The sequence below is a fragment of the Podarcis pityusensis genome, assembly GCF_964106645.2.
Source record: "Podarcis pityusensis genome assembly, chromosome: 4".
Taxonomy (NCBI): Eukaryota; Metazoa; Chordata; class Lepidosauria; order Squamata; family Lacertidae; genus Podarcis; species Podarcis pityusensis.
The window spans coordinates 823,807-848,871 of record NC_138027.1 but is presented as its reverse complement, the minus strand read 5'-3'; the positions used below and the strand labels follow the sequence as shown (position 1 = coordinate 848,871).

The 25,065-nt window shown below is 46.9% G+C and overlaps 3 protein-coding genes across 3 annotated transcripts in view; all 3 read right to left on the bottom strand.

Annotated features, from left to right (window-relative positions):
* Positions 1–23,052, bottom strand: part of LOC308475218 (uncharacterized protein) — a 172,343-nt gene extending 149,291 nt beyond the window's left edge. Inside the window, exon 1 of the mRNA XM_081002229.1 lies at positions 22,813–23,052. The gene's annotated coding sequence lies outside the window, so the exon portion shown is untranslated. The remainder of the gene's footprint in view (positions 1–22,812) is intronic.
* The window catches only part of LOC308475117 (uncharacterized protein), a 120,929-nt gene that overhangs the window by 43,131 nt on the left and 52,733 nt on the right, over positions 1–25,065 (bottom strand). The window lies entirely within an intron of this gene.
* On the bottom strand, positions 1,253–15,538 carry LOC308475238 (uncharacterized protein). Its single transcript, XM_081002267.1, has 4 exons — positions 15,463–15,538; positions 15,154–15,236; positions 4,945–5,071; positions 1,253–3,157 (listed from the first exon to the last, which is right to left on the bottom strand). Exons 1-4 carry the CDS (start codon positions 15,521–15,523, stop codon positions 2,211–2,213), a joined length of 1,218 nt encoding a protein of 405 aa, XP_080858393.1. The 5' UTR covers positions 15,524–15,538; the 3' UTR covers positions 1,253–2,210.

Here is a 25,065-nt window from a genome sequence, read left to right as displayed (position 1 = left end):
ATTTGGGGTATCATGGGCCATCTGGCATTTAGCCAGTTGGTCCTAGGTCTCAGATGGCATGGAGTTCTTTGTTCAAGGTCAGGCCATCCTCCCTGTCATTTGCGATAGGGAGTGGTCAGTGAAACGGTGTTAAGTGTCTTAATAATAATAATAATATTTTTTTTATTTATACCCCGCCCATCTGGCTGGGCTTCCCCAGCCACTCTGGGCGACTTCCAACAAAATATTAAAATATCATAATGCATTAAACATTAAAAGCTTCCCTAAACAGGGCTGCCTTCAGATGTTTTCTAAAAGTCTGGTAGTTGTTCTTCTCTTTGACATTTGGTGGGAGGGCGTTCCACAGGGCGGGCGCCACTACCAAGAAGGCCCTCTGCCTGGTTCCCTATAACTTGGCTTCTCGCAGTGAGGGAACCGCCAGAAGGCCCTTGGAGCTGGATCTCAGTGTCCGGGCAGAACGATGGAGGTGGAGACGCTCCTTCAGATAAACTAGACCGAGGCAGTTTAGGGATTTAAAGGTCAGCACCAACACTTTAAATTGTCTTCGAAAACGTACTGGGAGCCAATGTAGGTCTTTCAAGACCGGTGTTATATGGTCTCGGCAGCCGCTCCCAGTCACCAGTCTAGCTGCCGCATTCTGGATTAGTTGTAGTTTCCGGGTCACCTTCACAGGCAGCCCCACGTAGAGTGCATTGCAGTAGACCAAGCGGGAGATAACTAGAGCATGCACCACTCTGGCAAGACAGTCCGCAGGCAGATAGGGTCTCAGCCTACGTACCAGATGGAGCTGGTAAACAGCTGCCCTGGACACAGATTTGACCTGTGCCTCCATGGACAGCTGAGAGTCCAAAATGACTCCCAGGCTGTGTACCTGGTCCTTCAGGGGCACAGTTACCCCATTCAGGACCAGGGAGTCCTCCACACCAGCCTGCTCCCTGTCCCCCAAAAACAGTACTTCTGTCTTGTCTGGATTCAACCTCAATCTGTTGGCTGCCATCCATCCTCCAACCGTCTTTGTGACGCCTATGTTGGATATAGGGTCCATAAGCAATGTTGCTAATGTTATTAACATCACTGGTAAGTTGGGGTAGGGATGAGGGTGTTGATATGCTCTGGCAGCCCCAATGCGCTGCTGGTTTGTCAGATTTTAGCCTGTTTGTGGATTGTTTTATTGAGGTTAGGGTGAAGCAGGACCACCTGGAGGAATTTTACCCTTATGCTTTTCATAGAATCAGTTAGCCATATAACCATATATCCTTATAATGATTTTTATATAATCCATGCTTGAAACATGACGGCTTCTGCAAAAGCTTATAGCAAATTGCTTAGATCGGAAGAATCCGAAATGAACTCTACCCCAGTTCCCTTCCCTTGTTCTTCTTAATGTCTCGCGAACATAAGGGGGAAGCAATAAATCTGCTGTGCTGGCACTTTCCCCCCTGTCCAGACAGGGTCCCGAGTAGCTCAAACAGGAAGATGCTAACCGCAAAATGTCCCGGTATAGCAGATGGCCACGTAGGAGCGTAAGGGCCGAAGTTCCTTTTTCTTCCTTCTTACCATAAATCAGGGGAAAGGTTATACTGCATGTTCAGACTGAAAAAGCAGAAGTTGGGAGGGAACGCTTTACATGATCAGGGGGCAAGGCTTGAATGCGCTCATTGGTTTTCTTTTTGCTGCCGGGGAGGAGAGATTTCTCTGGCTTTTCTTGTTTTTGAGAAAGTCATGCTTTTATCCTGTATGTTTCTGTTGTGAAATCTTCAGATGAAAGGCACATAAATATTAAAAATGATAATGAATAAGGATATTGACAAGCTGGAACATGTGCAAAGGAAGGCGATTCATGTCTATATTTAATTAGCATACCACTCAACCCAATGGTGCTGACTTGAATAAAATATTGGTGGGAGGGGCCAGGTAAGGCCCGCCTTGCACAATCACATGATGCATGCAGGCCATTGGAATGGCAATGCCTATCAACTGGGCGGGGGGGTGGCCCCTCAAATATACTATTGGGGGGGCAAAAGCCCCTTGGCCTCTAGTTGCTGACTCCTGTTCCCACATGTCTCAGGACGATTACAACATAAAAACACAACATAAAAACACAAAATACACATCAGTAACTCAACTCCCCACCACATTTTAAAAGGGCCTTAGATGTCAATCAGCCAAAGGCCTGGTTAAAAAGGTGCGTATTAGCCTGGCTCCTAAAGCTATAGAATGAAGGGTTTATCCCCTGTATGAATTCTTTGATGGGAAGTGAGATGGGAGCTCTGACTGAAGCTCTTTCCACATTCCTCACACTGATAGGGTTTCTCCCCTGTATGAATTCTCTGATGCTTAGTGACATCAGAGCTGTGACTGAAGCTCTTTCCACATTCCCCACACTGATAGGATTTCTCTCCTGTATGAATTCTCTGATGGGAAGTGAGATGGGAGCTTCTACTGAAGCTCTTTCCACATTCCCCACACTGATAGGATTTCTCTCCTGTATGAATTATCTGATGCTTAGTGAGACCAGAGCTCTCCCTGAAGCTCTTCCCACATTCCCCACACTGATAGGGTTTCTCCCCTGTATGAATTCTTTGATGGGAAGTGAGATTGGAACAGTGACTGAAACACTTTCCACATTCCACACACTGATAGGGTTTCTCTCCTGTATGAATTCTCTGATGGTAAGTGAGATGGGAGCTCTTCCTGAAGCTCTTTCCACATTCCCCACACTGATAGGGTTTCTCCCCTGTATGAATTCTCTGATGGGAAGTGAGATGGGAGCTCTTCCTGAAGCTCTTTCCACATTCCCCACACTGATAGGGTTTCTCCCCTGTATGAATTCTCTGATGGGAAGTGAGACTGGAGCTCTGACTGAAGCTCTTTTCACATTCCCCACACTGATAGGGTTTCTCCCCTGTATGAATTCTCTGATGGGAAGCGAGACTGGAGCTCTGACTGAAGCTCTTTCCACATTCCACACACTGATAGGGTTTCTCCCCTGTATGAATTCTCTGATGGGAAGTGAGACTGGAGCTCTCCCTGAAGCTCTTTCCACATTCCACACACTGACTGCAGCTCTCTCCATACTCCAAATTTTTCCATGGCTTCTCCTCTCTGGCGATTTTGTCTTGTTCAGCCTTGTTCTCGATCTGCAATTCATCACAATCTGCAATGGAGACAAAAAGGGATTAGAGCCTCAGGAACAAATGAAGAAGAACTAAAGGGAGTTGCGTGTGTGTTCATTAACTTTGTTCTTTGTCATTAACCAACATATTTATTATTAGATTCTGATGGGTTGTTGAATGTTGCTTTCTTTGATATACTGTAGTGGTAAAATTGTGAAAGCCTTTTACAAAAAAGGGCATTTCAGATTTCTGATGGCTCATAACACCACTTCTTTTGGAGTACAGTGGATGCTAGGGTTGCAAACATGATCCGTGTGGGAGACATGTTCGCAATGCGCAGCGTTCGCAACCTGCAGTGTTGCATCTGCGCATGCGTGGGTCGTAATTTGGTGGTTCTGTGCATGTCCGAGCACTGAAACCTGGAAGTAAACCATTCCGGTACTTTCAGGTTCGGCTCAGTGCGCAACCCTAAAACACGCAACCTAAAGTGACTGTAACCCGAGGTATGACTGTAATACCATAATATTATATAGCAATGGAAAGATAATTTAATCAAGAATGTAGTGCAACAAAGTTTGTTCAATTATCTGTATTCTATCAAAGGTTATAGACATATGACCAGAAAAGGGAAGCACAACTTGCTTAGGTTGACGTTTGTCAGTGTATTATGTGATTGCTATCAATTTGGTTGGTTTCTTGGTTCTTTCATTTGGTGAGTTTGTAAAACTTAATAAAATTAAAAAATGGTACAAAGAGTTGAGTAGTTACCCAGAAAGAGATATAAAATCGTACTATTAAGTGAACAAGGCTACAGGTATGAAGAAATTAGAAGAAAGATTGGTGGAAACTTAAGCAAAGCTGGTCTATATTTTTGAAGAGGTATAAGAGACTCAGTCACTCCAAAATCAGACTGGTAAAGGCAGGGAAAGGTGCACAACAGCAAGTGATGATCGAAGAATGGAGAAACTGTGCCTGCATGACAGAAGAAAATCATTACATTCTTCATTAAATTATTTTTCCATTGATATATAGTTTTATGCTATTACTCCGAAAAAAGTGGTGTTATGAGGTATCAAAGCTCTGAAATACACTTTCTCCAAAAGGTTTCCACAATTTTGGCCACTAGTGTAAGTTGTTCATTTTAAAGTTAATGTACTTTTTATATGGGGACAGATTGTTATGATGAATGCTTCTGGTTTATGTAAGTGTTCGAAGCCGCCCAGAGCAGCTGGGGCAACCCAGCCAGGTGGGCAGAGTATAAATAAAAATTATTATTACTATTATTATTATTATCACTGCTACTACTACTACCTGAGATTCAATAAGCCTGGCTCTTCTCTGGGATGGATTTTGTTTGGCCCAGTCATGGCATCCCCTCCATCTCCAATGTCAGTCGTCTCTCTGGTCAACCCAAGACTGACAGCAGCAAAAACAAAAACAGAAAACTTGACAGAAGCTACTTATCTTTCCGCACAACTCTGAAGCTAAATAAAAAAAATTCCTTCCAGTAGCACCTTAGAGACCAACTGAGTTTGTTATTAGTATGAGCTTTCGTTGCATGCTCACTTCTTCAGATACCAACACTGAAGCTGACATTTAAGATGCCTGGGCAGTTCAGACACCCAACCGTGGTATAAAAAGGCAGAACTGGAGGAAGATGGTTCACAGAAAAAACTGGAATTTGCTGTTCAAGGTTTATTGTGGGGGTGTTAGGTTCCCAGGTGTTGTATTGGGCGCTGTTGAGCTATGTGGAAATGTATGAGGTTTGTTACATAGAGGTATTTTTTGAATTTCCAGGCAGATAGGACGATCCCACAGGGAGCCTTACCAAGAGAGGCCACGATCCCACGATTCTCCTCCATGACGTCCTTATGCAGAGCTCTCTGGTCAGGATCCAGCAATGCCCACTCCTCGTCCGTGAAACAAACAGCGACATCTTCAAAGCACACTGGACCCTAAAAGAAAAAGGAAATGTCCTCTTCTGAGACAGCAGAAATATGATCTGCTACACAATGCTCTGTTCTTTCCTTCCTCTTAATTGCTGTGTTGTTTCGATAGAATTGCTTTCAATAGGATTGACACTTTGACATGCATTCTGGAAACGTATGTCTACATGCTTGGTTCTGGCCTTCAACTGCCCAGATTCTGCCAGCTTCAGACAGGGTTGATTGTCTTCCCAAACAGTGATGGGCAGGCAACAATCCCCATAGATCTCTTGCACCAGGCATCTATAGAACTCCAGTTCCCTGCACAATTCCGACAGTGCAATGAACTCAGCCTCAGTAGAGGACAGCGCAATGAGACTTTGCTTCCAGGACTTCCACCCAACTAGAGATTCCCCAAACTTTATTACCATCCCAGATACGGACTTCCTGTCATCCAGATTCGCCCCGTCGCTATCTGCCCAGCAAGTAAGCGCCGTCTCACCTGCAGCTGACAGCTTGAGACTGAAGTCCTTGGTATCCTGCAGGTAACGCAGCACCTGCTTGATACCATGCCAGGCATTTACACTGGGCTTTGATGCTTCCCTACTGAGCAGATTGGTAACAAAAGCAGTGTCCGGCCTGCTCCATTGGGACAGATACAACAGACTACCCAGAGCTGACTGGAAGAGCTCAGCGTTCTCGCACTCAATGCGTTCTGCTAGCCGACTGTCTTTCATGTAGCTCGTCTCCATAGGTGCCCTAACCCCTGCTCAATCTTGCCTTTCTGACTGAGCAAGAAGCTTCCATCTTCAGTCCTGTCTATCTGAACACCTAAGTAGATCCTTACTGCACCCAGGTTCTTGAGCTGAAACTGTTTCCCAAGCTCTTTGGCAAACTTCTGCACCTGTTTGTTTGCCCCTGAGATGTGAGTGATGTCATCAACAAAGATCAACAACATTTCCTGTGACTCCTGACCCTTTAAGGTACAGGCAGCTGTCAGCAAGACTCTTCCTGAAACCTAGCTTCTCTAAGGCTTCATTCAGGTACAAGTTTCAATTTCTGGCCGATTGCTTTAAGCCATAAATGGACTTGTGAAGCTTCCATACAGCATTTGGCTCATTGCCCTCAAACGCTGGAGGAGGAAGCATGTACAGATCCTCCTGGAGGTCTGAGTTCAAATAGGCCACATCCACATCAAAGTGATACACCTGAAAACCTCTTTGTGCAGCAATCGCTAAGAGCATGTGCAGAGTTTCACTTTTGGAAGTAGGAGCATATACCTCAGTATAATGCAGCCCCTTTTGTTGCGTGAACCCTCTGGCTACTAGCCTAGCCTTGTACTGTGGTTACCCTGTTGCTGTGGGTTTAAGACGGTAAACCCAGCGGCTGCTCACGGCCTGTTTCCCCACTGGCAACGTTGTGAGGGAGAACACACCTAGAGACTCCATTGAGCTCATCTCCTTCTGCATTGCCTCATGCCATTTCCTGGCTTCTTCCTGAGGCAGTTTCTGAACACCCTCAAAACTCTCGGGTTCACACTGTGCCATGCCAACCCACACACTTCTGACTGCAAACCTGTCAGGAGGTTTACCTTTCGTTGTGCGAGCTGAACGTCTCAACCCAGTTTCAGGTACCCCCTCAGACCCACTAGGACCAGCTAGAATGTCTTTGGCCTCAGAGAGCTCCCCCTCTGACTTACTGCGCCATTTAGACTTCTCAGCTGAACCTGTGGGTGAAGAAGGAGCACTTCTCTGTTCAAGCTTCACAGCTTTAGGAGAAGTTCTTCCCTCTACCTGCTCTGGGTCAGGACTCTGTGCCTCAGCAGCAGGTTCAACCTCTACCTCTTCCTCATCAGCAGAGTCTTGCAGACTCTCTGAAAGAACATCAGGGTTCCCATGTATGCGTGTCCATCCATTCTACTCACAGAACTCAGCACTGCTGCTGAGCAGAATCCTGGACTGATTGCCTGTTGGATAGGCAAATCTCCACCCCTTGGTCCCTGGCTCATACCCACAGAAAATCATCTTTTGGGACCTAGGGCCACCCTTTCTGAGCTTGGCCTTTGGCACAAGGACCCAGGCATCGCAGCCTGAGTACAGCTGGGTTAAAGTGGTTCTGTTATGTCTTCTGTCAAGGTCATGCTGACTATAAGAAGAGGCCAGAAGGAGCCTGGGTCTCTCTCTCTCTCTCTCTCTCTTCCTTCTGGTGTTCTGTACATAATAAGCTGAGTGTTAAGGTTTAGACATTATAACTTGTGGTAAGTTTCAGTTAAGTCTGCTGCAACTGGATTTCTTATGGACAGGGCCAATCCTGAATGTTTTGGATTTGGGACCATTATGCTCATTTGTCTTCAGTAGCAATAAAGCTCTGCTGGATGAAATACAATTGCCTCTGGTCTATTTTGGGGAATCCTGCAACGTCTTTACATTTTCACTCTGCTGTACCGGATAAGAGTCTGCAAAAAAAAGTGAAACCAACGCCACCGACAGATATAGACAAACTTCTTGGGGCTGTTGGAGGAGAAGGAGAGTAAGTACAAAATGACACTGCAAGTATTAAGTTGGAACATTAATGGCTTAAATTCGTCGGCAAAAAGGGGGAGAGTATTTCATGTTGGGTTTGGAACTTAACAGGTTAAGTTGTTCCCATGATGCCTCAGCATTCTGACGTCAGTTTTAGAAGCTGGGAGGAGTTTGGGAGGAGTTACGTTCTGTTCCTCTCTGGTCTCTGAGGGAAGAGGTCGCAGTTTTTAGTCATGGCTGCGGTGAGCCCAGGAGATTCCTGGGGAAAGTCGGAATAAAGGACTGATATTAGACAAACCTGGTCTCTGTCTGTGTTTGTCTGAAGCTAAGTGAAGCTTACGTGACAGTTTTCACCGCTGTGTTCAACTCTGCTGAGGCGTGACTGGAGAGCTACTGGAGACGGAGCTGAGTGGCGCAGCTCGGAGGAAGCGCGCCGGGCATAAAGAGCTAATTGTGGATCGTAAATCAATTAGCAGGGGTCACGCCAAACCAATAAATCAATCCAACAGGTTATGGGTGCTTAATCACCGATCGTAAAAACTGTCACAGGAACGCTTTGAAGTGCCGGAATGCGTTTGGAGCTGAGGCAGGAGGCGGTGAGATTTTTGCCTGGTGTTAAGAGGCAAAGGAGAGCTGCGGAGCTCAGAGCAGCTGAAAGACACAGAGGTTTGCCTGTGCTGAGAGCTGAGTGCTGGGAGCTGAAGAGCAGCTGGAAAATCGTTTCCCCACGGATGGGTGCCGGAGGAGCTTGTAATCTGTGAGTACAGCTTGGGGCCCCTTGGGAGAACGGAAGACAATGGCAGGCAGCCAGGTCTTGGAGGACATTGAGTTTCAAAGGCTCACTCTAAGAAGTTGGGCAAGGGCGTAAAGTCAGCAAGGGCTGCCTGGGATGTGCTGTGAAGCTTCAGCAGGAGGCCAGAGCCCTGGAGAAGTATTGAGAAAAGCCTGGAGATGGCTGGTGCCCCTGTTCCTGATGTTTTAGCCTCAAGGAGTGCTAGTGAGCAGATCGGGGGGGCGAAGGATTCCAAAGGCAAGTGTAAAGGCTTGTCCACTGTGCGTGCTGGAGTGGAATGTCAACAAAGCAGGTTCCCAGAAAGCCGCAGTGGGAGCCAGGCCAGAGGGGGCGGAGCTGGCAAAGAGTGCTTTTCCGGAAGAAGGAGAGGGCCAGGCCGGCTGGGAGGAGCCCCGGGCAGTGTTTTTCCACTGGAGTTCGTCGTTGCTGCCCATGGGGAGTGGAGACAGCTGGGCAGGAAGGTCCCAAGGTCAACCAGCTGAGTTCTCATGGGAACCAGTCTCGGAGAGGAGGCCAGCGTGGGAACGCAAGGGAAAGACGTGGGTCAGACGCTGGGGAGGGTTGTTTTCTTATCACTGCTTCTATGGCAACTGTGAAGAACAACTCCAGCCAGGACACGGTGACACGCTGGGTGTTGGATACTGCTGTTGGTCAGCACCTGCTAAGCGAGCCTGCTGGCGAAGTGCGGAACTGCAGGGCTGTTTTCAACAGGACACAACTGTGATGTTAGCAGACGGAATGAGAAAGTCGGTTTCTGCTGTGGCTAACATGTTTTTTTTCTCCTTTACAGGAGGAGCTAGAGGTCTACGTTGGGGGGAAACAAGTGGCCAACGTGAAAAGGGGGCAGAACAATCTCTTTGTTCTGGAGTCACCTCTGGAGGGTGGTGGGAATGCTGGAAAAGCACAGGTGCAGTGTGCTAAGGTTCCCAGTCATGTGCAAAAGCTGCACAGGTGCACAAAAGGGTACAAACTCCGGAAATGTGGGAGGTCCCTAGGGTGCAGGGCATGCAAGGGTGCACAGGTACATGGTTTTCCCGGGTTTGGGAGGGTAGCCAAAGAGCCCTTTGAGCTCTTTGAGGCAGGTGGTCCAAAGGTTCAGGAAATGATCTTCTGTGGATATGATCCTGCAACCAATGGGTGGAAGTTTGCATACCCAGAGGGTGATCAAACCAAGCTGCTGGTCAGTAAGCAGGCTGAGTTCTGTGAACAGGATGAGTGTTCAAGACTCAGGGATAGTCCTGATTTTTCTCTCAGAATGTCTGTCTGATTCTGAGGAGGAAAGGGAGGCAGAGGCTGATCCCGGTGATGGGGACCAGGTCCAGGATCAGGGTTCAGAACCCGGTGATGGGGACCAGGTCCAAGATCAGGGTTCAGGGCAGGTCTGGGCATCTCCAAAGGTTGTGAAAGGAGTGTCCAGGTGTGAGGCTTCATCTCCGGTTAGCGTAATGGAGAAAGCTCACAAACAGGGTGTCAAGTCAGAGGGGGAAGGATCTGACGGAAAAGACACAACTGCTGGCCCAAATGGGTCAGTAGGGTATCAGGTCACAAGTGCGTGGAAAAGTGTCGCACAGTGTGATTCTGGGAGTGTTGAAGGGGTTCAACAGGTGCCTGGAAAGATGCCGGGAAGGGGCACAAGGCAAAGGGAAAGGTGTTGAACTCAAAAAGGTCTTGTCAGAATGGTTCGGCAAGAGGGGGTGTTGGGTTTGGAACTTAACAGGTTAAGTTGTTCCCATGATGCCTCAGCATTCTGACGTCAGTTTTAGAAGCTGGGAGGAGTTTGGGAGGAGTTACGTTCTGTTCCTCTCTGGTCTCTGAGGGAAGAGGTCGCAGTTTTTAGTCATGGCTGCGGTGAGCCCAGGAGATTCCTGGGGAAAGTCGGAATAAAGGACTGATATTAGACAAACCTGGTCTCTGTCTGTGTTTGTCTGAAGCTAAGTGAAGCTTACGTGACAGTTTTCACCGCTGTGTTCAACTCTGCTGAGGCGTGACTGGAGAGCTACTGGAGACGGAGCTGAGTGGCGCAGCTCGGAGGAAGCGCGCCGGGCATAAAGAGCTAATTGTGGATCGTAAATCAATTAGCAGGGGTCACGCCAAACCAATAAATCAATCCAACATTTCATACATTAAAAAAAGAGCATTTGGACTTGATTTGCTTACAAGAGACGCATGTGACAAGGCTACACTGGAAAATTTTGATAAATAAAAGATTGGGAGAAGAATTTATTTCATCGGATAATGTGAAAAAAAGAGGAGTAGTACTCTACGCAAAGGAAAGCCTGTCACCAAATTTTTTATTTAAAGATGATCAAGGAAGATATATAGCAATTGAAATTCAGCTTCACGGTCAGAAGTTTTTGATATTAGGTGTCTATGCACCAAATGAGGGAAAATCAGAATTTTTTTAAAAACTGCATGAAATCCTATTGGATTATTTGGATTACAACATTATTTTGATGGGAGATATGAATGGAGTAGTGTCTACAAACATGGATAAAGCCCAAAGACAAACGGTGACGAAAGATGGAAGACTACCAAAGACATTTTTTGAAATGACTGACAAAATGGACCTTGTGGACATTTGGAGAATAAAGAACCCCTTGGAAAGAGAAGGAACCTTCTTCTCTGAAGCAAAAATGACATGGACAAGAATAGACCAAATCTGGATAACCAGGGGACTGGCCCCTAAGATAAAAAAAGCGGTAATTTGTCCGAAAATTTGCTCTGATCATAATCCAGTAAAGATGGAAATGATACTAACGCCAATTGGAGCTTTTAGATGGAGGATGAATGACTCCTTGCTTAGGAATGAGGAAATTATCAAAAAGGCCCAGAAAAATTTGAGAGACTATTTTGAGATAAATATGAACACTACGACCGAGAAAAGAGTGATTTGGGATGCTAGTAAAGCGGTGATGAGAGGATTTTTGAAACAACAAAATGCAATTAGGAAAAGACACCAAAATGAGAAGAGAGAAAAAATTTTGGAGAAAATTAAGGATGGAGAAAAAAGACTGAGGGCGAAACCGAACTCACAGGAGATCTTAAAAGAGATAAAGTTATACCAAGTGCAATATATGAAACTGATGAATCAGGAAATAGAATGGAAGATTAAACAGATGAAACAAAAGACATTTGAATCGGCAAATAAGTGTGGGAAATTATTGGCTTGGCAAATGAAAAAAAGACAAAAGCTGAATACGATTACGAACTTGGTAGTAGAAGGGAAGAATATACAGAATCCTGGAGAGATTCGAAAGTGCTTTCAGAACTATTTTAAACAGCTATATACGCAGGAGACTCAGAAAGAATTAGACATTGATCGGTTCTTGAAAATTAATGGATTACAAAAAGTATCTCAAGAGAGCAAATCAATATTAAACTCTATAATATCTGACCAAGAAGTGGAAGGAGCCATTCAGAATATGAAATTGGGCAAATCTCCAGGGCCAGATGGTTTAACTGCAAAGTACTATAAATCTCTGAAAGAATGGTTAATGCAACCTTTGAAAGAAGTCTGCAATGAAATACTACGGGGAGGAAAAGCACCCGAGTTGTGGAAAGAAGCATACATTACACTTATACCGAAAACAGAAGTGGAAAAGACACAGTTGAAGAACTACCGTCCCATATCCCTACTTAATGTGGATTACAAAATTTTTGCGGAAATTATGGCTAAAAGATTAAAAAATGTATTGGTGAAAGAAATTCATAAAGATCAAGCGGGCTTTCTCCCAGGGATACATCTGTCAGATAATACGAGGAATATCATTAATATCTTAGAAAAATTGCAAGTTAATATTAATACTAAAGCAGTTCTAATATTTGTGGACGCGGAGAAAGCCTTTGACAATATTTCTTGGAATTTTATGAAGAAAAATCTGCAGGGGGTGGGGGTAGGCCAAAGTTTTGAAAACGGTATAGGTGCAATTTATTCAGAACAAAAAGCTAAGCTGATTGTAAATAATGTAGTTACAGAAGAATTTAAGATAGAGAAAGGAACAAGACAGGGTTGCCCAATCTCCCCATTGCTTTTTATATCGGTCCTGGAGGTTTTGCTCAATATGATTAGGAAAGACCAATTGGTTAAAGGTATACAACTCGGAGCTAAACAGTACAAACTGAAAGCTTTTGCTGATGACTTAGTTTTGACACTACAGGAGCCAGAATCCAGTACAAAAAGAGTATTGCAATTAATTCAAGAATTTGGTCAAGTAGCAGGTTTTAAATTGAATAAGATGAAAACTAAGGTATTAGAGAAAAATCTTACAGAGATTGGAAAAGAGAGGTTTCAGAAGGAGACAGGATTAACATTAGTTAATAAAGTGAAATATTTAGGGGTGCATATGACTGCTAAAAATGTGAATTTGTTCAAAGACAACTATGAAAAATGTTGGGTAGAAGTAAAGAAGGATTTGGAAATATGGTCAAAATTGAGGTTATCATTGTTGGGCCGAATTGCTGCGATAAAGATGAATGTATTGCCTAGAATGTTGTTTTTGTTTCAAACATTGCAAATTGTGGACAAAATGGACTGCTTCAAGAGGTGGCAAAGAGATATTTCTAAATTTATCTGGCAGGGCAAAAAGCCTAGAATAAAATTTAAAATATTAACAGACGCAAAGGAAAGAGGTGGATTTGCCCTGCCAGATCTCAAACTTTATTATGAATCAGCCGCATTTTGCTGGCTGAAAGACTGGCTACTTCTTGAAAATACGGACATTTTGGACCTAGAAGGTTTTGATAATGTGTTTGGATGGCATGCATATTTATGGTACGACAAGGTTAAAGCGCATAAGGCCTTTAAGAACCATATTGTCAGGAAAGCATTGTTTAATGTTTGGGTGAGATATAAGGATTTGTTGGAAAGTAAAACACCAAGGTGGCTGTCACCAATGGAGGCTAAGGCTTTGAAAAAAATTAATATGGAGACAAACTGGCCAAAATACTGTGAAATTCTAGAACAAGTTGGAGATAAACTAAAGTTGCAGAGTTTTGACAAACTAAAAACTAAAGTTCGAGACTGGCTTCATTATTATCAAATAAGGGAGGCTTTTAACCTAGATAAAAAGATTGGTTTCCAGGATGAAAAATCCAAATTGGAAACTGAATTGTTAGAGCCTAAAATTAAGAACCTGTCAAGAATGTATAATTTGCTGCTGAAATGGAATACACAGGATGAAACGGTTAAATCTGCTATGATCAAATGGGCACAAGATTTTGGACATAATATTATGTTTGCTGACTGGGAACGGTTATGGACTACAGGTATGAAATTTACGGCTTGTAATGCTTTAAGAGAAAATATAATGAAAATGATTTATAGGTGGTATTTAACCCCAGTCAAGCTAGCCAAAATTTATCATACGCCCGATAACAAATGTTGGAAATGTAAAGAAAATGAAGGTACTTTCTTTCACCTTTGGTGGACGTGCCCAAAGATCAAGGCCTTCTGGGAAATGATATATAATGAATTAAAAAAGGTATTGAAATATACTTTTCTAAAGAAACCAGACGCCTTCCTCTTGGGCATGGCTGGCCAATTGGTGCAAAGGGAAGATAGAACTTTTTTCATGTATGCGACAGCAGCAGCAAGAATACTTATTGGGAAATACTGGAAGACACAAGAATTGCCCACCTGAGAAGAATGGCAGATGAAAGTGATGGACTATATGGAACTGGCTGAGATGACCGGCAGAATTCGAGACCAGGGAGAAGGGTCGATGGAAGAAGATTGGAAAAAATTTAAATCATATCTTCAAAAATATTGTAACATAAAAGAATGTTAGAAAGAGGTTGGAAAAAGATTATTAGGTCGTTTTGGCAGATATGATATAACGGATTAAATAAAAATGAAGTATAGAAACTGATGGGATAGAGGAGTACTAATTATACTATTGAATGTTAAAATAAGTAAATGAAAAGAAGGTTAGAAGGATTTGCTGGAAATACGATTTAAACTAGAATACAAAGCAGGGAGGTGAGAGGAGGTCAAGGAAATAAGTAAAAGAAAAAAAGGCTAGGTAAAGGTTTAATTTGATTTTTGTTTTATTTTATTGCAATGTACTTTTATATTTTTTGTTGAGTTTTTCTTATTGTCTGTTTTTTGTTATATGTTTACTCTATTTTGTATGGCTTTTTCTTTTTTTGTATTTTTAAATTTGGAATAAATATCTTATAAAAAATAAAATAAAATACATTTTCACTCTGGTAACTATACATTGGAGTTCTGCCTGGATCAATACTGAGTAGAATTCCATGACAGAGTCTTCCTCCATGAAATCAGCTGCCAAAAGAGAAGGCCCCTAGCTCCCCACAGCTTTCCAAGTCCCCTCTCTCTGGGGTTTCTGGCAAGTGATCCAACAGTGCGCCAGTGTGCAGCCTGTCTTTGCTTCTCCATTGTCAGACGTCTCCTGGCTCTGAGAGACAAGCAGGGAGGGTGGCTTCTGGTAGAAGGAGAGGGATCCCCCGGTGGCTCCTCCTTCTCCTGACTCAGCTCTGACTCTCAACCTCCCTCCTCCCACTCGCCTCCTTCCTCTTCTGCCTCCGATTCTGGACTGCATTCTGCCAGAGTCTCCCAGCTCACTAAGCTCTGTTGCCCCTTCAGCTTCTGACACCTCCTCTTCCCAGGCGTCTCCCTCTGACCGCTCATCCTTCCTCCACCTTCACTCCTTGCGCTCTGAGCAATCTTCCCTTCCTGGTTCCCCGGCTGCTTCCTCCCACCATTCCTCTGTGCCCAACCAGTCCATGACATTGCTCCATCCCTCGGCCTCTGTCCCCACAAGGCTGCTTCCTCTGACCTGATCTGGTCCCACAGCCGCTGCTTCCCTTCTGCCCCCATGAAAAGATGGACCAGGAGGTTTTGCCGGCATCATTCTGTCTCCTGCAAAAGAAAAAACGTAAGCAGGATGCCAGGAGGGCCTGCTTCTCTCACAGGTGAAACAGGGCATCTCTAACTACAGATAGGCCTTTCAGAAAGCCTTACCTGCTGAGTGCAGTTGGACGTTTGTGCCCATTTCATATGTTAGTTATGCAAAAATATATCTCCCCTCCTCTGGACCCTTGGTTCCGAATGCCTCCAAACAGAGAAAAACCACCTTCCTCCTTACCCAGTGGCCTCTCTCTGGTGTCCAACAGAGGCCTCTCTGCCTCACAGGAATCCATGTCCATTTCCTCAAAACGATCCTTTTCCTGAAAGAGCAACAAGGATTCAAAACAGAAAATGAATGACAAGAAATAGCTGAAAGAAAATGGAAAAGTAAAAAACTTTAATGGTGTGAGATCTCATTCCATGGATGCCTTCCCAGAAAAAGGATGGGCCATCAGTAGAGCATTATGGGATGTTCTCCATCCTCTTTCGAGCCACTAATAATAATAATAATAATTTTTAATTTGTACTCCACCCTCCCTGGTCGGAGCCAATCTTTCGGCGGCTAACATCATAAATCTAACACAGTATACAAAGAACATAAGAATAGGCAATCGATTAATTAAAATACTTCTTAAAATTAGTTCAAAACAAATTAAAATCTGGATAGACGGCAGTCCACTGGTAAAATTGAGAGTGGTTAATATTCGCTAGGGCCAACTACTGTTACCACTGGTCTTATAAAGGAGGTGTGAGCGGGCTAGGAAGCCTCTTTAGTGCTTATTCTTGTACTGAAAGAAAAGAATCAGACTGAACCCTGAACAAAGGCCTGGCACATGTCAAATCCCGCAGTGCCCTGGTCTCTTGTGAGAGAGCGTTCCACCAGGACGCAGCCACATCCGAAAAGGCCCTGGCTCTGGTCAAGGTAGTATCCAGAGGAAAGTCTCTCTCACCTGCTTTCTCTCTGCCTGCTTCCTCTCCTCTGCCTGACTCAGGAGGAAACCTTCGGCCAGGGCCACCGCCTGCGAACTGGTCTCCGCTCCACAGTCCCTCACCCAGCTCTCCATCTCCAGTGGAAGGACAGCCAGGAACTGCTCCAAGATCACCAGGTCCAGCATCTCAGCTTTCGTGTGCCTTTCTGGCTTCAGCCACTGACGGTCAAGGTGGTAGAGTCGGCTGCAAGCCTCTCGGGGTCCTTTGGCCTCCTGGCAGCAGAACTGCCTCAACAGTTGGCTCTGCACCTCTGAGTGGAGGGTGTCCTCCTCACCCAGGATCTTCAGCACAGAGTTTTCCCAGAATCCCCCACTGCTCCCAGTTTGGTTGGCATGGCCTCTTCCTGCTTCAGGGCCAGCTGGGTCTTGCTCATCCATCTGTGCTCTCAGGAAGCCTCTGAGAGATCGGAAGGAACCCTTTGATGATGATGATGATAATAATAATAATAATAATAATAATTTATTATTTATACCCCGCCCATCTGGCTGGGCCTCCCCAGCCACTCTGGGCGGCTTCCAAAAAAATATTAAAATACCATAATACATCAAACATTAAAAGTTTCCCTGAACAGGACTGCCTTCAGATGTCTTCTAAAAGTCTGATAGTTGTTGTTCTCTTTGACATCTGGTGGGAGGGCGTTCCACAGGGAGGGCGCCAAGACCGAGAAGGCCCTCTGCCTGGTTCCCTGTAACTTGGCTTCTCGCAGGGAGGGAATCGCCAGAAGGCCCTCAGTGCTGGACTTCAGTGTCCGGGTAGAACGATGGGGGTGGAGACGCACCTTCAGATATACTGGACCGAGGCCATTTAGGGCTTTAAAGGTCAGCACCAACACTTTGAATTGTGCTCGGAAACGTACTGGGAGCCAATGTAGGTCTTTCAAGACCAGTGTTATATGGTCTCGGCGGCCACTCCCAGTTACCAGTTTAGCTGCCGCATTCTGGATTAGTTGTAGTTTCCGGGTCACCTTCAAAGGTAGCCCCATGTACAGCGCATTGCAGTAGTCCAAGCGCGAGATAACCAGAGCATGCACCACTCTGGCGAGAAAGTCCGCAGACAGATAGGGTCTCAGCCTACGTACCAGATGGAGCTGGTACACAGCTGCCCTGGATACAGATTTAACCTGTGCCTCCATGGACAGCTGAGAGTCCAAAATGACTCCCAGGCTGCGCACCTGGTCCTTCAGGGGCACAGTTACCCCATTCAGGACCAGGGAATCCTCCACACCTGCCCGCCTCCTGTCCCCCAAAAACAGTACTTCTGTCTTGTCAGGATTCAATCTCAATCTGTTAGCCGCCATCCATCCTCCAACCACCTCCAGACATTCACACAGGACCTTCACCGCCTTCACTGGTTCTGATTTAAAAGAGAGTTAGAGCTGGTTATCATCCGCATACTGATGAACACCCAGCCCAAACCTCCTTATGATCTCTCCCAGCGGCTTCATAGAGATGCTGAAAAGCATGGGGGAGAGGACAGAACCCTGAGGCACCCCACATGTGAGAGCCCAGGGGTCTGAACACTCATCCCCCAACACCACTCTCTGAACACAGCCCAGGAGGAAGGAGCGGAAGCACTGTATGACAGTGCCCCCAGCTCCCAGCCCCTCAAGACGGTCCAGAAGGATGTTATGGTCGATGGTATCAAACGCCGCTGAGAGATCCAGCAGAACTAGGAAACAGCTCTCACCTTTGTCCCTAGCCCGCCGGAGATCATCAACCAGTGCGACCAAGGCAGTTTCAGTCCTATGATGAGGCCTGAATCCCGACTGGAAGGAATCCAAATGGTCCGCTTCTTCCAGGTGTGCCTGGAGTTGTTCAGCAACCACTCGCTCAATCACCTTGCCCAAGAATGGAAGGTATGAGACTGGGCGATAGTTGGCCATCGTGGCTGCATCTAAAGATGGTTTTTTAAGAAGCGGTTTAATAACTGCCTCTTTCAGTGGGTCTGGGAAGGCTCCTTCACGGAGGGAAGCATTCACCACCCCAGGAAGCCCATCGCCCAGCCCTTCCGGGCCAGCTTTTATAAGCCAGGATGGGCAAGGATCAAGGAGACAGGTGGTTGGTTTCACTCGTCCAAGCAGCCTGTCCACATCCTCGGAGGTAACAGATTGGAATTGATCCCACACAACTTGACTAGACAGAACTCTAGCACTCTCCCGCCCCGGCCCTGCTCCCACGGTGGCGTCTACTTCTTCCCGAATCTGAGCGATTTTATCTGCAAAAAACTTTGCAAAATCATTGCAGGAGATCATGTGGCCCGTACTGGGCCCCGATGTTGCAGGTGGTTCCGCTAAATTGTGAACCACCTGAAAAAGTCTCCTGCTGCTGTTTTCTGCAGGTGCAATAGAGGCGGTGAAGAAATTCTTCTTCGCCGTCGCTACCGCCACTTGGTAGGCTCGACATTGAGCTTTAACCAGTATCCAGTCAGCTTCAGAATGGGTTATCCGCCACCGGCGCTCTAGCCGTCTCAACAATTGTTTCATTGCCCTCAGATCCGTGGAAAACCACGGGGCTGTCTGGGCTCCATGCAATCGGAGAGGGCGCTTCAGAGCCAAACAGTCAATAGCCCTGGTTAACTCCACATTCCAGTGGGCCACCAAGAATCAGCTGAAAGGCCATCAACATGGGATAAAACATCCCTACCACTCTCTGGAAACCATTTGGATCCATTAAGTGGTGGGGGCGGACCATCCGAATTGGTCCCACCTCCCTGCAGAGGGGATGGGTCGCAGAGAAGTCCAGTTGCACCAGGAAGTGATCTGACCATGGCACTTCTTTCGTTTCGCTTTTACTTAGTGTCAGATCACCAACATCCATAGAGGTAAACACCAGGTCCAAGGCATGTCCGCAACTATGGGTTGGGCCAGACTTATTCAGGGACAGCCCCATGGAGGCCATGCTTTCCACGAAGTCCCGAGTGGCCTCTTGTAAGGTCGTGTCGGCATGGATGTTAAAATCCCCTAGACAGACCAATCTAGGTGTCTCCAGGAGAACATCCGCCACGACCTGAAGCAGCTCCGGCAGGGAATCCTTGGTGCAGCGGGGAGGTCGGTACACCAAAAGGAATCCTGTACTGCCCCTATTGCCCAACTTCCAGAACATGCACTCAGAGAACTGGGTCTTCCCAATAGGACGCCTGGTGCAAACTAATGACTTCCTAAAAATCACTGCAACTCCCCCTCCCCGCCCACATGACCTGGGTTGCTGTGCATAAGAGAAGCCTGGTGGACAAGCAGCAGCAAGAACAGGCCCATCTGCTTCATCCAACCAAGTCTCTGTTACACAGGCACAAGATGTTGGACATAACATTATGATGGCTGACTGGGAACAGTTATGGATCACAGGTATGAAGTTTACGGCATGTAATGCCTTAAGAGAGAATATTATGAAAATGATATACAGCTGGTACATGACCCCAGTCAAGCTTGCAAAAATCTATCATTTGCCCGATAATAAATGTTGGAAATGTAAAGAAACTGAAGGTACATTTTTTCACCTTTGGTGGACGTGCCCAAGGATTAAGGCTTTCTGGGAGATGATCTATAATGAAATGAAAAAGGTATTCAAATATACCTTCTTGAAGAAACCAGAGGCCTTTCTCCTGGGCATAGTCGGCCAATTGGTGCCAAAGAAGGATAGAATTTTCTTTATGTATGCCACAACAGCAGCAAGAATTCTTATTGCAAAGTACTGGAAGACACAAGATCTACCCACCCGGTAAGAATGGCAGATGAAGGTGATGGACTATATGGAACTGGCGGAAATGACTGGCAGAATCCGAGACCAGGGAGAAGAGTCGGTGGAAGAAGATTGGAAGAAATTTAAAGACTATTTACAGAAATACTGTAAAATTAATGAATGTTAGAATGATGTCGGGATGAAGCTAAGGGGTTTTTAGTAGCAATGTTACAAGGAGTATGTAAAAATGGACTGCTAACAGATGAGAATATACAGTTATTACATATTAAGACAAAGGACTAAGATAAAAACAAAGAGGGAAAGGATTTGCTGAATTAACTTACTGAACTGGAATACAAAAAGGGGAGGTGTGAGGAGGTCAGGGAAACAAGTGAATGAAAGACAAGATATGGAAAGATTAATTTGTTTTAAATTGTTTTTACTTTTTTGTATTTTGTATTCTCTTCTTTTTTTACTCTTTTTTTTCTTTCTTTTTTTTACTATTATTATTGTAACCTCTTTTTTACTTTTGAAACTTTAATAAATATCTTATAAAAAAAAGTCTCTGTTACACATGCCAGGTCAAGTCCTCCATCCATGATCAAGTCATGGATGGCAGTGGTCTTATGAATCATTGACCTGGCATTGCACAGCAACACTTTCAGGTCATGTGGTTATCCCTTGCTGATTCTAGTATCCATCCGGTCAGGACCAGACCCGGAGGCAGGAATAGTCCTCAAACAACAACTAAACCTGCCTCCTCTGTAACAACATGGTCTGGTCTTAGCGTAACTCCTCCTCCTACCCGTGATCACTGAGATCAGTTGCCCCAGTGCATCCCCCCCCCCCATGGAACATGCCCCAGCCATTTTGTGGGCTGGGACCCACTCCCCGGCAGCCCTGACCCCTCCCCTTAAGAACAAAATAACACTTTAAAAAAAACAACAATAAAACAATACAAACAAAAAAAACTGTAAAAATTACAAAAAACATCAAAATCAAACAAATTCCGAAGCCCAACCAAACATCCATCCCACCTCCCCCCATACAAAAAATTCAAAAGAAATTTTTTAAAACATTTTTAAAAACACTCTGTGCCCCTCCAGCAGTAACAGCAACTATCCTAGGGAGGCCCTGCCCTGGGCCAGGTGGTGAGCGGCGGGAGCAGGGCCCTCAGGCACTCACACAGGGGAGTCCTCTTCACAACGCACTGGGTATCTTGCTCTTTGGCTGTCTGCACTGCTGCCTGGAGTGGCTCCCTCAGCTCAGAGCTCTTCAGCTCTGGGTTCTTGTTAGCTTCCTCATTCATAGACTCCATATCTGCACAGACTGCAGTTTGGTCAGGAGACATGAGATCGTCCTCAAAGCAAGAGTCTGTCCACCCTCACCAGCCTCAGACCTCAAGGAAACCTGGCTCCTTTTTCATGGTTCTCCATTTTAACCTCTTTCATAACCTGTCAGCAGGACTTGGAATGCAGAAGAACAAGAAGGAGGAAAACCCACTGCCAGCACCTGTGTTAGAGAAGATCACCCACCTTCACTCCCTTTCTAGGTTTGTCCCCTCTGGGCACCCTTTGATCTTCTGCCAAGTTTTGTCTGTCTTAATGAGAAGCTCTAGCAAATCCTAGAAAGCAAATACATTGTTCTGTTACAGAATTTGTAGGTCAGGAGAAGAAACAAGATCCCTGAACAAGCATGGGTGAGTCTTGCCAGGAATCAGGACTGGACGGTACCAGAGCCCAAACCATGAGATACCTTTTTGAAAAGAAAGAGAAGGAGGAATGCAAAATGTGGAGGCAACTGAAGGGATTTCTGGGAGATGAATCAGCCTGGTTGCTCCTGCCTTCCAGTCAATGCATGAAATCAGAACTGACTGACAAGGGAGTCATTTGAAAAATGGATGCTTGGCTCTAGTGGGGGTCCTCACCTGGGGGTCCTCAGGAGTTGTTCTCCCCCCACCCCCACTTCTGGGCACATTTCCCCCTGCTTCTGTCTCCTTTTCTTGCACTCTCTGCCGCTCTCAAGACAGACTCCTGGGGTGGGGTCCCTTTTTCTTTGCTCTGAGGGCCAGGTATGTATCTAGTCAACCCCCTGAGGGCCAAGTGGGTGGGGCCAAATACATCTCCTTTGAAATTTAGGCAGCTAATTTATTATTGTTATTCTCTTAGACGGCTGAACACACGCACAGCCATTGATGCCCAGGTCCCTGGAGGCTCAGTGAGGAGCAGCGCCCATTTCCGGCTGCTTTGCCAGCAACAATCCCTTTGGGACAGAGAGGATGTGGTCCTGGGATGCCCTGCTCTGGGTGCGAGGGGATTGCTGCAGTGACCTCCGTGGGGAGCTGCCCTGGGAGACGACTGGGAAACTGGTCCCCAATGCAGCAGCCAGACTCTGGGCTGGGATCCCTCTCTTTATTCCTGGCCTCTCTTTCCCAACTTTTCTTCCTTCCTTCCCGTGGTTTTTTTTTGGGGTGGGGTGGGGTGTCTAGTCCACCTCCTCGTCCAGCTTTGGAAAACCATTTGCACATGTTCCCTCTGTTGTGCACTGATGCTGAGAGACGTCACAGAGAGTCAAAGTTCTAGGGACTCCTTTGTTTAAAGGAGGTTTCGTGGGAGTCATTGTTTTTCTGAAGGGGGGGCGAAAGGCCAAATGAGTTTGGGATCCTCTGATCTGCAGGAAGGAGAGCGTGGCAGACCTGGCCCCTCCCTGGCAGGACCCTCTCCTCCCTGACTTGGGGTCCCCCTCTGCAGGAGCAGATCAGGCCCCCCAAGGAATCCTCCCCTGCTGCAGCCCTGGGACCCCCACCAGATCCCAGAGAGGAGACTCACCAGATCCCAGGAGGGACAGCGAGGCAGCCCTTGCAGGAGAGACGCCAAAGCAGGAAGGGACTGGGGGAGGGAGGGGCCTTGGCTCTGGAGGACCTGCCCCCCTTGCTTCCTGGCCTCTCTAGGAAGGCAGCTCAGATCCCTTTAACCCTTGCAATTCCGAGTCCACCCCCGCCTGTAGCCAGGCAGATTTCCATTAGTTTCTGTTATTTGCGATGGTTGTAGAGGGCCAGCTGCCCCCCTGGCGAGGCCCCTGCCCGGCTCTCCTCTCTTGGCTGGGCCTTGAGCGCCTCCCTGCCTTGGCCTGCAGCCCCATCTTGGCGCAGTCGTGGCCTTGAAGGCGAGCCCGGAGGAGGAGGAGGAGGAGGAGCAGCTCGCCTTCCTCAGGGCAGCCTGCCAGCGGAGACGCAGGCCGGACGGAGGAGTGGCCGCATCTCTCGGGCTATTTCGGCGCGCCTTGGCCCAAGCTGCCTCTCAACTGCCGGATCAGCGGAAGCAGCCGCCTCCTCGCCCTCCCAGCCAATAGGCAGCCGAGCTTCCCGCAGTCCACAGTCGCCTGCCCAATCAGCAGACACGCCCGTCCCGCCCAAAAGCAGGTAGAATTCATCCGGCGCCAGAAAAGGTCCTCTCACACACGGGAAAGCAGATGGTTGACCTGAAGGTCTCAGGATTAAACACGGTTCTGCAGGCACAGCTTCCCTCCAATTCAGTTGCTGCACTTCAGGGAGATGTTCAGGTTTCCAGAATAGGTGGTGAAAGGCTGAACTCTGTTTCTGCGGCTTCTCTCTCATCCCCTCACTTAGTTATGAGAGGTCTTTCTGTGAGGTACTTTTGACACAGCCCAGCTTCCTTCACAGCGAGGGGCCACTTTTCCTCGCTTCCCCTCTCTCTTAGCAATCCCACTCCTGAGGTATTTTCCTTTGTATGCCAGGCCCAGGGGATCCTCTCAGCCCTTGCCACGGACTTGGGAATCTCCTTTTCCTAGAAGATCTCTCTCCTCCTGACTGGAAGGAGACCCCAGAAGAAGAGAGTCTTCCCACAGCTTCTCCCTCCAGCTTCACTCCCATCTGAATACTCCCTTCGGACCCTCAACATGGTCTCCCCATCTCAGCTGTGAGGCTCCTTCCTCTGGCTCCATAGATATTCTCCTCAGAGCGGATGATCCACTCAGATCAGAGCCACTTCTCCCTCCCTCCCTCCCTCTCCTCATCCCCATCTTCTCTCGATCATCCCTCTCTCCCATCTCAAATCCAGCCCTTTCTAAAAATCCCCTCAGAAATGGCCCTCTTTATTTTCCGTCCATTCCTCTCTTGTAGGGTAGCCAATCAGAGAGAGGCCCTGGCCCTCTGGTGGAGTTGTGAGGGATTTTGCCTTTACCTTTACACCCCAGACTGAGGGACGCAGGTGGCACTGTAAACCACAGAGCCGATCAGAAGTTTGGTGGTTCGAACCCCCACGACGGGGTGAGCTCCCGTTGCTCGGTCCCTGCTCCTGCCAACCTAGCAGCTCGAAAGCATGTAAAAGTCAAGTAGATAAATAGGTACCGCTCCGGCGGGAAGGTAAACGGCGTTTCCGTGTGCTGCTCTGGTTCGCCAGAAGCGGCTTAGTCATGCTGGCCACATGACCCGGAAGCTGTACGCCGGCTCCCTCAGCCAATAAAGCGAGATGAGCGTTGCAACCCCAGAGTTGGCCACAACTGGACCTAACAGTCAGGGCTCCCTTTACCTTTTACACCCCAGACTATGCTGTCCATCCCAGCAACCAACTGCCCCGGCAGGCCTTGCAATCTCCCCACTGCTTGAGCTCCCCCCCCCAAGGGTGAAATATACTCGGAGTATTGATTTCATGCTCTTTATTTCAGCTCCTAGTATACAGTGAATGAATTTTCCCCAAACCTCTGGCTATATATACATTATTTATACAATGGGTCCCACGTAATTGGCTGATTCAAGTCCCCTCCTAGAGCCTGAATGGACTGTTCCTACAGGCCCATCAGGTTGCTGCCTTCTGGATCCTACCTGCATTTTGTTCTAGGATCCCAGCTCAGTACATACAGGAGGTTTGCATTCATAGTCCTCCATGTACACTGGCTGCCTACGTCTAAGTTGATGCCTGGGGTGTTTCTCGGTCAGGGGTTCTGGTTCTGGCTCATGTTCTGGGGCTGCTGGATGCTCAGGGCCATTTGGTCTGGCACAGACGGCCCACTCAGTCGCAACTCCGATTCCTGTGGCCACTCGGCCTCGGGGGTCATCTCTGTGCATAGTGGTTCTGCCTCCCCTGCCCACTCCTCCTGCTCTATGGGCCTCACCGCCCAGCTGCCCCCTTGGGACCCTTCTGTCCGGCCCTCCT

What these genes read in the sequence shown, in the direction of transcription:
- LOC308475238 (XM_081002267.1), bottom strand. Translation starts at nt 15,523, where the DNA reads ATGGACATGGATTCCTGTGAGGCAGAGAGGCCTCTGTTGGACACCAGA. An exon ending in CGGCTGTGGGACCAGATCAG is followed by an intron (nt 5,072 to 15,153) that starts GTCAGAGGAAGC and finishes TTTTTCTTTTAG; the next exon opens with GGTCCAGTGTGCTTTGAAGA. An exon ending in TGGGATCGTGGCCTCTCTTG is followed by an intron (nt 3,158 to 4,944) that starts GTAAGGCTCCCT and finishes TCTCCATTGCAG; the next exon opens with ATTGTGATGAATTGCAGATC.